Genomic DNA, 17,043 nt, shown 5'->3' with positions numbered 1-17,043 from the left:
TCGGAATTCGTGGGCCGCTGCCCATTCAGGGTCGCGCGGCTCGGTGATGTAGAACCACCCTGATTGCCACCCTTTGATGGTTTCCACGAAGGCGCTCTCGAGCCATGTAACGTTGGCTATCTTGCCCACCATGGCGCCTCCGCACTCTGCTTGTTGGCCGCCTACAACCTTCGGCTTGACATTGAAGGTCTTCAGCCATAAGCCGAAGTGGGGCTGGATGTGGAGAAAGACCTCACATACGACGATGAACACCGATATGTTGAGGATGAAGTTCGGGGCCAAATTGTGGAAGTCCAGGCCGTAGTAGAACATGAGCCCCCAGACGAACGGGTGAAGAGGAAAGCCCAGTCCGCGGAGGAAATGGGGGAGAAATACGACCCTCTCATGGGGCCCGGGGGTGGGGATGAGTTGCCCCTCATCTGGAAGCCGGTGCGTGATGTCTTCAGACAAGTATCCGGCCTTCCTCAACTTTTTGATGTGCCCCTCCGTGACGGTGGAGGCCATCTGTCGGTGTCAAAACCAGCGGATCTCGGGTAGGGGGTCCCGAACTGTGCGTCTAGGCGGATGGTAACAGGAGACAAGGGACACGATGTTTTTACCCAGGTTCGGGCCCTCTCGATGGAGGTAAAACCCTACTCCTGCTTGATTAATATTGATGATATGGGTAGTACAAGAGTGGATCTACCACGAGGTCAGAGAGGCTAAACCCTAGAAGCTAGCCTATGGTATGATTGTTGTTCGTCCTACGGACTAAAACTCTCCGGTTTATATAGACACTGGAGAGGGCTAGGGTTACACAGAGTCGGTTACAATGGGAGGAGATCTTCATATCGTATCGCCAAGCTTGCCTTCCACGCCAAGGAAAGTCCCATCCGGACACGGGACGGAGTCTTCAATCTTGTATCTTCACAGTCCGGGAGTCCGGCCAAAGGTCATAGTCCGGCCATCCGGACACCCCCTAATCCAGGACTCCCTAAGTAGCCCCTGAACCAGGCTTCAATGACGACGAGTCCGGCGCGCAAATTGTCTTCGGCATTGCAAGACGGGTTCCTCCTCCGAATTCTTCATAGATGATGTTGAACACAAGGATAGTGTCCGGCTCTGCAAAATAAGTTCCACATGCCACCGTAGAGAGGATAATATTTGCACAAATCTAATCTGCTGACGTATTCCGCAGCGTGACATCACGCCACGGCCAAGTTTTTTTTCGAATTGTTTTACTGTTCCACCTCAGTGTGCTTAGCGAGGCGATTTCCTTGGCACGTCTTGTCAAAGCAGAGATCGTGTCCCCTTATTTCGGGATTCTCATCAATACGGGCGTGGGTAACCCAACCGCGGCGCTTGGGAGATAAGCGAGTTTTATTAGGCCGGTGGGGGCTCGTAGTTTTGGCCGCCCATATAAGGGGATAAGAATCTACCCTTTCCATTTACGCCTTCTTCCTCCCTTGCTTATCCGTCCCTATGCGCTCGAGCTCCAACGCCCAAGCCCGCACTTCCCACCTCAACCTTCTCCAATCATGTTCGGAGCGGGAGGTAGATGGATGGCCTCCTCCGTCAAGGAGGGGCAAATCAAAAAACTGAGGAAGGTCGGATACCTGTCTGACGACATCGTGCACCGGCTTCCAGATGTGGGGCAACTCATCCCCACCCCAGGCCCCATGAGAGGGTTGTTTTTCTTCCCCATTTCCTCCGCGGACTGGGTTTTCCTCTTCACCCGTTCGTTCGGGGGCTCATGTTCTACTACGGCCTGGACTTCCATGATCTGGCCCCGAACTTCATCCTCAACATCTTAGTGTTCATCGTCGTATGCGAGGCCTTCCTCTGCATCTAGCCCCACTTCGGCATATGGTTGAAGACTTTTAATGTCAAGCCGAAGGTAGTGGGCGGCCGCCAAGCGGAGTGCGGAGGTGCCATGGTGGGCCGGATGGCCAACGTCCTATGGCTCGAGGGCTCCTTCGTGGAGACAATAAAGGGATGGCAGTCGGGGTGGTTCTACATCACCGAGCCGCGCGACCCCAAATGGGCGGCGGCCCCCGAATTCTGATCTGGCTTCCCCACCCGGCTCACTTCCTGGAAAGAGACAGGCCTAACGTGGGGGGATTCGGAAGAGCTGACCGGACTTCAAACCTGCGTCCAAAAGCTGGTGAACAAGAATCTCAAGCTTGTCAACGTAGTCTAGGTCATGCTCATCCGCCGGATCCTCCCATGCCAACAACGGGCCTTCAAATTGTGGGAGTTTGATCCGGCACAGCACCAAACCTTGAGCAAGCTTTTCGACACTACGTACGAAGATGCCTGGAAGGTGTTGTTTAAGGGCGCTGAGGCACCCGCATTCGCTACCGAAGATCGCGGATTCAGCTCACGGTGTCAGGCCAGCGAGGTAAGCTACTCTACCCTTTACGGGACTCTTGTCTTTCATAGTCTGACTCTATGTGGGATCTAACCTCCCTTTCCTTTGACAGGACTGGCTGAAGACATCCGGGCAGGTGAACTGTCCGGCTCCCTTACCAGAAGACCCAGCGGACGCCCAATTGACAGGGCTGCTGGTTCCGGCACCTCACGTGGTGCCGGAGAAGAAGGCCAAGAAGAAGGTCACGGAGACTCGAAAGAGCTCCCGGCGCCTGGTGGTGTCGGGTTCGTCGCCCGACAACCCCAAAGCACCCTCCGCCTCTGAAGACAAGGAGGAGGAAGAAGAAGAAGCCTCTCCCCCTCCAACGGGGGAAGGAAAGAAAAGGAAGGCCGCCCCAACTGGGGAGGCCGGAGGGTCCAACAAGGGGAAGACACTTCTGCCGGACTACGCCTCCGATGACGAAGACGGCGGGGAGGAATGGCCATCCAGGGTCAAGCCCCTGGCAAAATCGTAACTGTCCGGTTACCCGAATGACTTATGGTACACCTCTATTATTCGGTTGCTTATGACGCCGAATTTAATTATGCAGTCCGCCCAGAGCTCAGCTCGACGATTCGATGAGCGGCTTCTTGGATTCGTCGGATGTGAATAGTGCTTCACTTCTGACGGCCTCCTCCCCTCTCCCTATGGACGATGCCGAGGTGGAGTCCCGAAAGGGACTAAACTAGGAGGAGGTGGTCCTGGAGGCGCCGCAAGGCGACCTCCCAGACTCCAGGCCCAAAGGGGGTAAAGCCCCGGAGGGATCCAAGTCCGCCCCCTGGCCGGACACTGCTCGGGAGCATCAACGGCTCAAGAGTCTGACAGGCGGCGCCTTTGTAAGAAGGGCAAGCCTATGATGCCGGCGACCTCCGTCCATCCGGAGGCGCCAAACAATTTGCTGGAGGTGCTTAACGGCGCCTCCATCGACGAGGAACACCGCACTGTTATGAGTGTGGTGATTCAGAAGGTTTAGTCCGCCAAGAGCGGGCTGACAGAAGCCTGTACAATTCTGTTAACAGGCTTTGAGGTATGTGTTCGAAAACATATAAAAATGTTACCGCATAGACAGTAGCCCCTGATGCTCAGTTCGGTGTTCGAAAAGAAAAGCCGAGCTGAGGATCTAAAAAGATATAAGCAGGAGTCTAACAAAAATATGTCAATATGGGAATGCAGGCTGCGCTGCTGACCTTTGCCGCACTGACTGCGGAGGTCAATGCTTTGAAGGAGAACCTCGAGCTGTCCGAGAACAAGCTCGGCCGTGCCAAGAAGCAGCTCGAGGACAAGGAGGGTATGTAGTACCGTATATAAATGTATATAGAAATACTTGGTTGCAAATAATGACAGGACCAACGTAAATGTTGCAGGGGCCACGGCCGAGGTGGCGACCCTTAAGGAGGTTGTCTCCAAGGCCGAAAATAGTGCGGCCTTGGAGCGCACCGAGTGAGAGAAGCAAGAGGTGCGGGTGGCGGAGGTGCGGCAAGAGCTCCAGGCTCTCGTGGAAAAACACGAGAGTCCGAGCTCGCCTTGGCTCTTGAGAGTGCCAAGACCGCTAAGGCCAAAGCCCAGAAGGCCCTCCAGAAGATCGAGGCGATGAAGAAGATAGCGGCGGGTAAGGCATTCTTTATGCAAAGCAAGAATATAAAAGTAAATTATCTGTTACTTACCCGAATCCAGAGCTCTCCAGGAGCGTTCGCCGATCTGCCCCGTAGTGTGTCTGATGCTGTCGCATTCTACCGAGCCGAAGAGGGGAGCTCGACGGAAAAGGTGTTCTGGTCTCAGTATGCTGAGGCCGAACATCTGGTGCCCCTGAGCGACCAGCTGAAGCAGCTGGTCGAGCTCCACAAGGTGGCCGAACAGGCCATGAAGGGCCTCATAGTTTGGCTGTGGCCTAGAGAAGCCATGCCTGGGAGCTACTTCGGTCTGGTGCGGCGGCTGGTGGACGCGTGTCCGTGGATTGAGGTCATCAAGCGCTTCGTCTGTATCGAAGGTGCCCGTCGGGCCCTTGCCCGTGCTAAAGTGCACTGGGGCAAGCTGGACGCTGAGAAGCTTTTGACGGACGCGCCACCGCCAGGCAAGGAGTATCGCACGCCCGAGATGTATTATAAGTGCGTCCTAAAGGGTGCCCACCTTATAGCGGACGAATGCTCCAAAGATGTAATTTTTTAGTAGACTCGCATCTGTTATCCTGTACGTTGAAAACTTTGTTCATATGCGTTAAGCAACGCTTTGTTAATTTAAAATATTACCTTCTGTGCGGTCGTTTATCAAATCTGAGAGATGCAAGTCGTCGGCTTCTACCCCCATGCCACGAGTGCTGGGGTGTTCGGGATAAACCTGAGCGCTCTTGTTCCCATTCTTGGGTCCATCTAGGGAGGCGCTCAGCACAACGAACCAGGCCATCGGACTTATAATGCTTTATCACTCTGACTTACCCATAGAATTCTATAATTTTAAATTTCGGCGAAGCCCCTAGTATTCGGAAGACCGAGTTCGGGGCGCTATCCACGCCTAGGCCGGATAAGTCCGACTCCTCGCTCTAAGCGGCATAAGTCTTTAAGGACTCGAAAAACCTCACGAACAGCGACCGGTCTCTCGCAGTATCATGACGGTCAGTTTTAGCTTTCTCTACTGAGGTGTTAACCCAGCTCAACTGGGGCACAATCGCAGTAGTTCTCCCAGCGCTACCTTAGCCAACATTGCGGAATGTAAGGTACCAAAACATGGGAGCCTGGCAAACCCAACAATTGACCAAAGACATGATTCGGAGCCGATGCATATAGTGCTATAAGTTCGGGGTGCCGCACTCATGAGAGTGTTCGGTCTTCTCACACCATGTTATGGGGTGCTTAAGCCCCTGGTGTATTGGCCGTACCAAAGTGTACGGTTGCATAATGTCATGACTGAACATATTTGTATAAAAAATAGATGAGTACAATAATAGATAAGAGCTATGTATTGTTTATTAAAAAAGGGCTGCTATGAAAGCAAAATGATACAAATAGTGCGATAAGCAAGAGATGGGATTATTTGACATTTCCCCCTCCAGGGGCAAGCTGCGGGACTGTAAGTAAAACAGGTATTAAGCTCGTTATAGAGACCACCTGGACATTTGACGCGGCTTGTTCTCTCCCTGGCTGTTGCATCGTGTGTTCGGTGAGTGTATTGCCGGACAGGCCTTCCGAATAGTTGGGTCCTGAAAGTATATAAAAAAAGGAAACGGCGGAATAGGGAGCCCCTGAGTGCGGTTGAGCCGCATTCTGGGCGTGCCGTAGTTGTGCCCCTCCCCTTATGCCCATGGTATCTCTAAGCATTAATTATGTACGCGTGGTACCGATATCACCATCTGGCGAGGGCTGGGGTTGGGGCCGCACTGCTATGCTTGCTCGGAACGTGCCAGCCGGAACCTATAAAAGGGGGTCTTCTTCCCCAATGAACCTTATCCTTTGAGCTCGTGTTCTTTTCCCATTGTTGACCTTCTTCGAGCTTGCTAACTCTCAATCCCTCCATGGATTCTTGCTAGTTTTTGAGGGAAAAGAGAGAGGAGATCTAGATCCACATTTCCACCAATCACTTTCTCCTCTATGTGAGGGGAACCCCTTGGATCTAGATCTTGGAGTTCTTGGTGTTCTCCTTCTTGTTCTTCCTCTCATCTTCCTCCCTAGCATTAGTTGCTTCGGTGGGATTTGAGAGAGAAGGACTTGGGCACTCCGTGTGCCCTTGCCATTGCATTTGGTGCATCGATTTGAGTTCTCCACGTGATACGTGGAAGTTACAAGTTGAGAAGCTTATTACTCTTGGGTGCTTAGTACCCTTGAGCTTGTTACTCTTGGGTGTTTTGGACACCCTAGAGCTTCTTCCTCTTGGGTGCCTTGGCGCCCTAGACGGTTGGTGTTGTTCGGAGCTCAATCATTGTGGTGTAAAGCTCCGGGCAAGCGTCGGGGTCTCCAATTAGGTTGTGGAGATCGCCCCGAGGAATTTGACGGGTACCGGTGACCGCCCCCAAGGGTTGCCAAAGTGTACGGGTTCGGTGACCGCCCCCAAGGGTCGCCATTTGTACGGGTTCGGTGACCGCCCTCAAGGGTCCCTCAGTGGAATCACAGCATCTTGCATTGTGCGAAGGCGTGAGGAGATTACAGTGGCCCTAGTGGCTTCTTGGGGAGCATTGTGCCTCCACACCGCTCCAAACGGAGATTAGCATCCGCAAGGGTGTGAACTTCGGGATACATCGTCGTCTCCGCGTGCCTCGGTTATCTCTTACCCGAGCCCTTTACTTATGCACTTTACTTTGTGATAGCCATATTGTTCTTTTTCATATATCTTGCTATCACATAGTTGCTTATCTTGCTTAGCATAAGTTGTTGGTGCACATAGGTGAGCCTAGTTGTTTTAGTTTTGTGCTTGACAAATTAACCGCTAGGTTTATTCCGCATTTGTTCAAGCCTAAACTGTAATTATTTTAAAGCGCCTATTCACCCTCCCCCCTCTAGGCGACATCCTCAATCTTTCACCTGCTTCGTTGAGGAGCCATTCCTCGATGAGGACGACAACCCCGGAGTGCGAGGGCGTCACCATGTTCCAAAGCTGGCGCCTGCCGGCGCGCGAGGCCCATGGCTTGCCTATCACCGGAGTTGTGGAGGAAGAGAAGAGGTGAGGACGAGGACGTGCGGAGCAATGCAGTGAGTGCGATGTGGACGGCGCCCGAGCATAGCTTATAAAGCCTTGGCCAGGCCATGCGAATGGACGGTCAATTGCTTCAGTGCGGTGCAGCGGCCGGAGTTGGTTCCTCGGAAAGTTGCGTCCACATTTAAGCGGCGGCTCCCGAGAGGTCACATCACGCCGCAGCAATGCCGACTGATACGTGCTCTGGGCCAGCATTGATTTCGAGAAGCATGCGTGCATCAGAAGCGAAGCGTGGGAGAGGCGGGTGGGGTAGTATGGTGGGCCAAGTTAGTCAGTTGTGGACGTGACAGTGGTTTGGATGCCTGCAAAGCCCCTCCCCCCTCCCCCGAGTTTGTCTCTGGCTTGCAGGATAAAACACGTCCGGACCATCGAGCGGACCGATATAGGACCGCGTTAGATGGCGAAGCACGTCCGGACCGTGCAGTTTGAATGGTTGCGGGCGGTTTGAGAGTCCGTGTTGGAGATGCGCTAATTTAGTTTGCAGTTTTTTGGGTCTTGGCTCTATCTGTTAAGGAAACTAGATGATGCGATACAAGAAACATGATAAACAAATGCATAAATATATGCTAAAAACCTAAAACTATTGCATAAACAAATTTAGGATTGCTCTGGGTTTATATTTTAAAACAATAAATTATACTCCCTTCGTTCCTAAATTAAGTCACTTTAGAGATTTAAATATAGACTACATACGGTTGAATCTAGACGTATTTTATAGTGTAGATTCACTCATTTTGCTCCGTATATAGTCCATAGTAGAATCTCTAAAAACAGTTATGTAAGCTGTATTTGTTTTTCAAAAGTCAAATGAGTGCATGTTTGATCGAGATTTTATAAAAATATATCAATATCCACAATAGGAAATTTACATCATTCAATACATCATGAGAAGTAGTTTCATATTTATCTATTAGGTGTTCTAGATGTTGTTATTTTATTCTATAATTTTGGTCAAATATTCAAATGGTTGACTTGCACGGAAACTGATACACCTTATATTCTGAAATGAAGGGAATATTTAGGAATGGAAGGAGCAGTGGGCCTGGGGCGTGAGGATGAATTGCTTTGTTGACCGTAGCATATTGTGTACTGTAAGGGCATCTCCAATAGATTGTATGTTAGTCTTGTTGGTAAAATGTCCATGTCATCAACCAACAAGTTATGATACAACTACTCCAATAGGTTGTATGTAAGCTATCCAATAGATGATGAGAAAATAAATATGATTGCTCTCTATTTCACCTTGGAGCTTGTGCAAAGGTTGTTGTTATTCTACATACAACTTTGCTCTCTCTCCATATTTATTGCATGCCACATCATCACTATGTCCTAGGTGGCAAATTTACCAACACCTATCTTACAACTGTTGAAGATGCCCTAACAGTACTATAGCTGCATTGTAGCAGCCTAGGGCTCTAGGCTTGGCCAAATCCTGCGTCCGCCCCTGGGAAGGAGTATGAAGCATTTGAGGTAATGGTATAAAAATGGAAACTCTTGGATTGTAGTAAATAGGGTACCATTTAAACGAAAAATGTGTCACATGATATACGTATATTTGCTCTAAGTGTCCAATGTATATAGTACCATTTATGCCTACACAAAAATCAGTGAAACAATGGCAACTGTCTAGGAATTACTAAACAGTATAACTAAGCTAGCTAGGAGCCTTCACAGCGCTTCAAGTCTCTCAGCCACCGGATCACGCAGTTGAACGCACCTAATTTTTCAGTCATTGTGCCAATCGCGTCCCCTGCATCATGCTCGGGTCGCCGTATCTGGGCCGCTGCTCCGCAGACCTACTTGGGCTCTCTCCTGTTAATTGGGCCAACCAACTGCGAAACACTATAGGCCCATAAAATAAGAACACAATTCCTGTGCGATGCTTCCCGTCTCTCTCTCCGACCTTGCGTGCCAGTACTTTTCTTTTTCCCGTCGCCACCGCCCCCATCCCACCCGTTTGGCTGTTCGACGCCATCGTGGCGGCGTTCTTTGGTACTGGGGGTTGACGGAGCAGGTATAAATCCACCGCCCTCCTGCCCACGTTCCTTCCCATGATCGAAACCTCCTCCCCGTCCTTCCTTCCCTCCAACCATCCATTGGCTATGGTGTCTCTACTGCTGCGAGCCTGCGATCATGTAAGTACACGTGATCTTTATGGAATACCTTTACCTTCATATTGGAAAAGGTAAGAATATATGTATATTGATATACCTGTGTTATTATCAGCTTAGCACTAGCTTCAGTTTTAGAGTTTTGATGTTTGCTAGGAAGTCCAAAATAATTTCTGCTTTGAAGGTCACCATTTAGAGTACACTGCACCACAAAGTTGCCATTCAGAGTTTGGTTCTCCCTCCCAGTCAATTATTTATAGCACAATTTTTTGCTTGGTGTACTCTTTGAATGAGTAGACTAAAAATAAATACAATAACTGATCTGTACTGCACTATTGCTACATAACTATGACTGAGAGAAAACATAGCTGAATAAACGTGGTTGCAGTATCCAGCTGATATACATCAGTTCTTGTCGCATTTACATGATTTTTTCAGCATCATGCAGCTTAACTTAGGTTCAAACACCTGAATAACTATGTTGTTTCGGCTAGCTGAAAGCAGATATATAGTTCAAAGTCCCAGCTGTCATATTTTTTGTATGCTCCATGGAGAAGATACTACACATGAATTCTGTGACAAGTCGTCCTATGGTTCTTTGGTATGTTGTGTGGTGCTTCCTCTTACTTTTTTAATATGTCCATGTTGATGTACATAATCATATACCCAAGACTTTGAACAAACATAGAACTTCGAATGCATCACATCTGTATTGAGGCACTGTAAGTCAAATCTCACATTCATTTTCTCTTTATTCTTCCTAAAATATTTATCATAATTGCGACAAGATAGACAGGCGCTGTAAGGCGCGCCTTTATGTTCTAGTTTAAGAATAGAAGATAATGACCTTTGGCAACAGACTGTGCAGGTGTTTGCCAAGTCTGGGCAGGTCGGTGTGAACGGCCCAAGATCCCCTCCCCCCCGAAGAACTCAAGTGAAGGAAGTTCTAATTATTGATTAAGTTGACTATGATCTTCGTGTGTGCTAATGTAACTTGGCCATGGTTTTTATTTGACTGTGTATATACCTGCCCACAGCGTATCATCATCGTTGCACACACATGTTTATGTTGTGGTGCATGTTCACCGACCGATTGATCTATTTGCATGTGTAGGTCCTTGAGCGGAGTATAGATTAATGGTGAACCGACGGCTTGGTGTCACGTCTCAAGGCAGGCTAAACAAGGACTTTAACATTAACCAAGCACGCGCGCGCGTGTGTATGTACTACTCATATGTAGGACCTGGTGTGTGTTAAAAAAGAAAAAAATAGGACCTGGTGTTGGTTTGGTGCAATGCTACCCCAGATAGGCAGATAGTCAAAGCCGCGCGCTATATATATCGATCATCATCCTATTCCTACGTAGGAGCTAAAAACAATTGTAGCATGCGTGTGCATCCTCACACGCTTTTCCTACTTTCATAGATGGCCCTTTTTATTTTTATTTCTATTTTGGAAGTGGTGTCCCGTTTGATTTGGAACGCGAGACTTGCACACAAGGACCTACTAACTACGTACATGGCCTATGTAATCTAGTCATAGTCAGGGTGGTTGCGTTTCCTTGTCTACGTAGAAAATCCTCATCTGGTGCACATACGCGCATTCCCTTTACAAACCATCCCGAACTGAAAACCTGTTATTACAAGCATTGCAAGACAAGACGACACCGGGACCGGGAGGGAAAGCAGAGCAGAGTGGAGTAGAGGCACCGTTGTTGTACACTTAAGATATTCGTTAATTATTCCACAGAAAAATCGCTTTCCTTCTGGAACCGCGAGTAATCCCCTCCGAATATTCAGGTCTCTGTCAAGCTCATGAGTTAACCCGTACGTGTTCTCTGACACTTTCTTCCTTTCAAGACGACTTGCTTTCGAGACAGACGACGGCGTTTGAGCTAGCTTAATCGATCAAATGGTGCAGGTTATGTTAAAAAGGAGAAGCTGTTTCTTGAAACACGAGAAAAAGAAACGAAATCAAACGGCGGCAACCCGACTCGACTCGCAGCCTCGCCTCGTCTCAAAAGCAGCACCAAAAAGAAGTACCCCAGGTTTGAATTGAACAGCGTGTGGCGACCGTTTCCCACGTGTCCCTTTCGGTTTCGTCTCCACGCGCTACCTCCTCCAGTCTATACATAAGACCCAGCTAGCAGCTCATCAGCTCACACTCTTCTCCCGTCTCGTCTCCCCGATCGAGCTTCAGTCAGACGCACACCTCACTGGCGAGGCGCGGCGACCCAGCAACTCCACCCATGGCGGACCGCGTCCACCCCGCGCCGCTGCTGCCGCTCTCCACCCCACCTGCTCCGCCAACCGACAACAGCGACGCGGCCGCGGAGACCGCGCCGCTGCGCTCCGCAACACCGGCAGCGGCGGCGGCGCCGGGCGCGTCGTACATCGTGCATGTGCCCAAGGACCAGGTGCTCCGGGTCCCGCCCCCGGACCGCGCGCGCAGGTACCGCAAGCTCGCCGCGCGGCCGGCCCGGCGCCGCATGCTCCGCCGCGCATGCTGCGGCGCCTGCTGCGCGCTCCTCCTCCTGCTCGTCCTCGCCGCCGCGTTCGTCGGCGCCGTCTACCTCGTCTTCCGCCCCAGGGCGCCCTCCTTCACCGTCACGTCCCTCTCCGTCGCCGGCCTCCTCGACCCCTCCCCCGCGCGGCTCGACGCCGCCGTGCGCGCGGACAACGGCGCCAACAAGAAGGTCGGCGTGGACTACCGCGGCGGCGGCGAGGTCAGCGTCTCCTACTCCGGCATCCTCCTCGCGACGGGACGGTGGCCGGCCTTGTACCAGGCGCCGAGGAACGTGACGCTCATCTCGATGCCGCTCACCGGGAGGGACGGCCTGGCCCTCACGGACGACCAGAGGGCGCGGCTGGCGGAGCAGGCCGCGGCGGGCGCCGTGCCGCTGACGGTGGAGGCGCGGGTGCCGGTGCGGGTGAGGCTCGGGAAGGTCCTGCGGACGTGGACCGTGGACGTGTGGGCGCGGTGCGAGGTCACGGTGGACAGGATCGACGGCGAGACCACGGCCGCCAACAGGGGGTGCACGGTGAAGGCCAAGCCGCTCTGGTGGTGGTGGTGATCGCCGGGGCCAGGGCGGCGTGAACCATGCACGGAGGCTCTTTGATAAGATCACGCTACACAATCAATTCGATTATTACTGCCGGTGAAGTGGATTAATTCGTGTGATCTGGAGAATTTTTTTGGGGGGATGCATGCAAGTAGTACAATCAATCAGCAGAGCATTCTGATCAGTTGTAGATGCATGTATATATGCTTCTTCTTGCATAGAAATAAACTACATGTCGATGAACCCATGGTACAAAAACCAGTCATTTATCATTTTACAGTTACGGTTGGAGCTGTCCACGTTCATGTAACTGCGGTAGCTGAAACTTCTAACACTGTTTTGTCAGCAGTGGATGGCGAAAGCCTCCTTCGTAGTACGACTTTAACCTCACCAACAACGCGAAAATTGATTAATCTAAGTTCCGTTGTTTGGAAATAGTGGAGCCTGAGTTTGGTCGTAGGCGAAAAGAGCGTCGCAATTTAACCATTGCCCACATACATATCATCTGACTTCACCCGCCAGTTTCTCGAAGTCTAAACCTAAACGCGCGTGCGGTGCAGCTGCATCGTTTTTTATCATTTTGCATACTTGTTTCAACTGGGCCTGGCTGAGTATATGCAGGCAAAAAATCAACATTTGCATGTTCATTAGCTGTCTGCATTGCAAAGGCCTAGATGGGTGCAACTTGTTTGGTTGTCTGTATTTGTGCTTTAGGTGTGAGCAGATGCAAAGCATGGCTGTTTGGATGTGTGCAAGTACTTGGTCTGCTCGCCCTTTTCAAATGTGGTGGACTTATCACCCATTTGACAGCACACAACACAGAGAATGATCAACAGAAGAACAACAACAGAAGAACAGAGCACAAATCATGAACACAGTCAGCTAAGTTAGGCATAAGTAGGATAATAACACTATTAGGCATAAGTTTAAATAGCAAGATATCTCATGCCCCTGTTGGACCCCAAGGTGCTGCTCCCCGAGCAAAATATGAACATGTTCACAGCAGAAGATAAGTTCAAATTTAACGTAAACTACTTTAGTTCAGTGTTTCAGACTTGAGAGACGAACTAGAGTGCCTGAGTGATGTCGCCGATGCAGTTGTGCTCGGAGCACCGAACCCTGCAGATGTTCAAGGTGTTGGCGTTGAAGATATGCACCTTCAATCCTAGCCCAGGGAGCTTGAAGAACAGGAGGCCGCCGGGCACGATCTTGTGTCGATGACAGAAGTACTCCCAGCCGCACTCGAGCACCAGGTGCCCCTTGAACATCTATACCTGGACCCAGAACTCGCAACACTTGTTGGCGGAGAGGTGATAACCCACAAGTACAGGGGATCATTTGTAGCCTTCTTTGATAAATAAGTGTGTCGAACCCAAGGAGGAGCTAAAGATAGAATAAATATTCCCTCAAGTTCTGTCGACCATCGATACAACTCTACGTACACTTGACGTTTACTTTACCTAAAACAAGTATGAAACTATTTTCCAAGAATAAAACTATGAGTACTTTGCGAGAATAAAACTATGAATAAATTGCACGATAATAAAAGTGGATAGCTTTTGTCGACAAGATAGTCATTTGTCCCTAGGAATCGATAACAAGTACCAGTAATCATTCTTGTAATTCTATATGAGGGAGAGGCATGAGCTAACATACTTTCTCTACTTGGATCATATGCACTTATGATTGGAACTCTAGCAAGCATCCGCAACTACTAAAGATCATTAAGGTCGTGAAACCCAACCATAGCATTAAGTATCAAGTCCTATGTATCTCATACGCAACAACCCACCTACTCGGGTTTAAGTTTTCGTCACTCTCGCAACCCACCATAAGCGAATCATGAACGTATTGCAACACCCTACAACGGGGATCCCTCACGTTTGCGTGAGACGGAGGGCACCGTAGGATAGCATCATAAATAAATATACAATCATACCAACCAAGATCACGATTAACCCACAGGACAAAACAGATCTACTCAAACATCATAGGAGAACCACATATTATTGGAAAATAATATATAGTATTGAGCATCATGTTTAAGTAGAGATTACAGCGGGGAGAAGAAGTGTTACACCGCTGCATAGAGGGGGAGAGAGTTGGTGTTTTTGGTAGCAAGATTGTTGATGTAGATTGCCGTCATGATCCTAGCCCTGGCAGCACTCCGGTGCCACCGGGAGAAAGAGGGAGAGAGCCCTCCTCCTTCTTCTTCTTCCTTGGCCTCCCCCTAGATGGGAGGAGAGTTCCCCCTCTGGTCCATGGCCTCCATGGCAGCGGAGGGGCGGGAGCCCCTCCGAGATTGGATCTCCCTCTCTATTATCTTCTGTCTCGCGTTCCCCAGATCTGGCCGAAAACTGTTTCTTATATTCCGGGAGATCCTTAACTCTGATTGCGCTGAAATTTTAACACGATTTTTTCGGATATAAGCTTCGTCCGAAGTAGAGCTCCAACCAATGTATGTGGTGGGCATAAGACACTTGGGAGCGCCTGGGCTCCCAGGCGCGTCCTGGTGGGTTGTGGTCACTGTGGGGCCCCTCTTCTGATAATCCCAACTCCAAAAAATCACAAATATTCCAAACTAATTCTCCGTAAAAAAATATTGCATTTGGACTTCGTTTGTTATGGATTTTCTGCGGAAAAAAACATGCAACAAACAGGAACTTGCACTGAGCACTGGATCAATATGTTAGTCCATATAAATCATATAAAATGTTGCCAAAAGTGTATAAAAGTTGTATAATATTGGCATGAAACAATCAAAAATTATAGATACGACAGAGACGTATCAACATCCCCAAGCTTAACTCCTGCTCGTCCTCGAGCAGGTAAATGATAAAAAAGATAATTTTTGATGTGGAATGCTACCTAGCATAAACTTGATCATATATCTAATCATGGCATGAATATTAAGACATAAGTGATTCAAAGCAATAGTCTATAATTTGACATAAAGACATTAATATCCAAGCATCCCAACAAACAATCATGTCTTTCAAAATATCAACGCTAAAGAAAATTATCCCTACAAAATCATATAATCTTGTGATGCTGCGTCTTCTTAACACAAAATATTTATCATGCACAAGCTCGATGATAAGCCGAGGAATTGGTTCATACTTTTTAACACGCTTCAGCCTTTTCAACTCCCACGCAATACATGAGCGCAAGCCATGGATATAGCACTATAGGTGGAATAGAGTATGATGATAGGGGTAAATATAGAGAACACAAAAAATTAAGAAAGTCTCACATCGATGTGGCTAACCAACGGGCTATGGTGATGCCCATAAATTGATATCAACGTGAGGAGTAGGGATTGCCATGCAACAGATGCACTAAGAGCTATAAGTGTTTGAAAGCTCAATATGAAAACTAAGTGGGTGTGCATTCAACTTGCTTGCTCATGAAGACCTCGGGCTTTTGAGGAAGCCCATCATCGAAATATACAAGCCAAGTTCTATAATGAAAAATTCCCACTAGTATATGAAAGTGACTAAATAGGAGACTCTCTATATGAAAACATGGTGCTACTTGGAAGCACAAGTGTTGTAAAAGATAGTAACAATGCCCCTTCTCTTTTTTTTTTCTTTTTTTCATTTTTTCATTTTTTTTCTCTCATTGTCCGGATTCTCATCTCGACTTGTGGGGGAATCATAGTCTCCATCATCCTTTCCTCACTGGGACATGCTCTAATAATGAATAATGATGATCATCACACTTCGATTTACTTATAACTCAAAAGAAATAAAAATTAAAACTCAATACCTAGAACAAAATATGACTCTATATGAATGCCTCTGGCAGTCACTACAAAAAAAATACACTTCCATGATGGTACGTGTTTGTCACAGTAGGTCGCGTTTTTTGTCATGCATGTACATCCATGACGATTTTACGACAAAATCAAGATAGTCATACCTGTGCTGTCATAGAAGTGTTCCATGACATTACCAAAATTATCATCACGGAAGTGTCCACTTCCATGATGATAAATCACGCGTCATAGAAGTGCTTTCGTCAAGGGTGACCCACACGTGGCATCCACCGTAACGGGACACCGTTAACCGCCGTTAAGCTATCGGGTCCGGTTTTGGATCCGATAACCCGCTAACAGCCACGACCAATGTCGATTTTCCACGTGTAAAATTCTCATTGGCCGACAGATCCACGCGTCAGCTCCGCGTTGGCACAGGTGTCACTCATCCAACGGTCGAGATGGGTCTATGATATGTTGACACGTGGACGGGTCCAAAAGTGGCCCATAAAGTTTAAATGGGCTGGCCCAACTGAAGGCCCATAAGATTTGCCGGACCATAATGGGCCGGCCCAGCTAAAGGCCCACAAGATTTAGCAGACCACAATGGGCCCGCCCAACTACATGCCCATAAGATTTTGCAGACCATAATGGGCCGGCCTAGCTAAAGGCCCAACATTCTCTGTTAAGGCCCGTACGGCTAGCGTCAAATCGGCCCGTCAACGGAATGTCCTAGACTTGTCATCATCGTGGCCCATGGTCACTTCTGGCCCGTTAACAGTCCGCTAAGTATTTGGGCCGAATTATGGCCCGGTGTATTTCTGGCCTGTTAAAGGTCCTGCTTCATTTGGTCCCATTTACAGGCCATCAAAACTTTCGGCCCATAAACGACCGCGAAGGATTTGGGTCATATTCGGCCATGTCTGACATTCGGCCTGTTAGAGGCCCACTATAGATTTGGGCAACTTTCGGCTTGTTGTCATTTTCGGCCTGTTAACGCCAGACGAAAACCATGGGCCATATGTGGCCCAACGTCATATCGGGC

General features: G+C 49.0%; 1 protein-coding gene across 1 annotated transcript; it reads left to right on the top strand.

The window, feature by feature from the left end:
• Positions 1 to 11,375: 11,375 nt before the first annotated feature.
• Positions 11,376 to 12,494, top strand: LOC119293502 (NDR1/HIN1-like protein 13). Its single transcript, XM_037571964.1, has one exon. The coding sequence runs from the start codon at positions 11,429 to 11,431 to the stop codon at positions 12,251 to 12,253; it is 825 nt and encodes a 274-aa protein (XP_037427861.1). The 5' UTR covers positions 11,376 to 11,428; the 3' UTR covers positions 12,254 to 12,494.
• Positions 12,495 to 17,043: the final 4,549 nt, after the last annotated feature.

Source organism: Triticum dicoccoides, chromosome 4B (genome assembly GCF_002162155.2).
Source record: "Triticum dicoccoides isolate Atlit2015 ecotype Zavitan chromosome 4B, WEW_v2.0, whole genome shotgun sequence".
NCBI lineage: Eukaryota > Viridiplantae > Streptophyta > Magnoliopsida > Poales > Poaceae > Triticum > Triticum dicoccoides.
Note: the sequence above shows the minus strand (reverse complement) of the source record. Positions and strands in the feature narration are given on the sequence as shown.

Coding starts and splice junctions, on each gene's coding strand:
- LOC119293502 (XM_037571964.1), top strand. CDS start 11,429: ATGGCGGACCGCGTCCACCCCGCGCCGCTGCTGCCGCTCTCCACCCCA.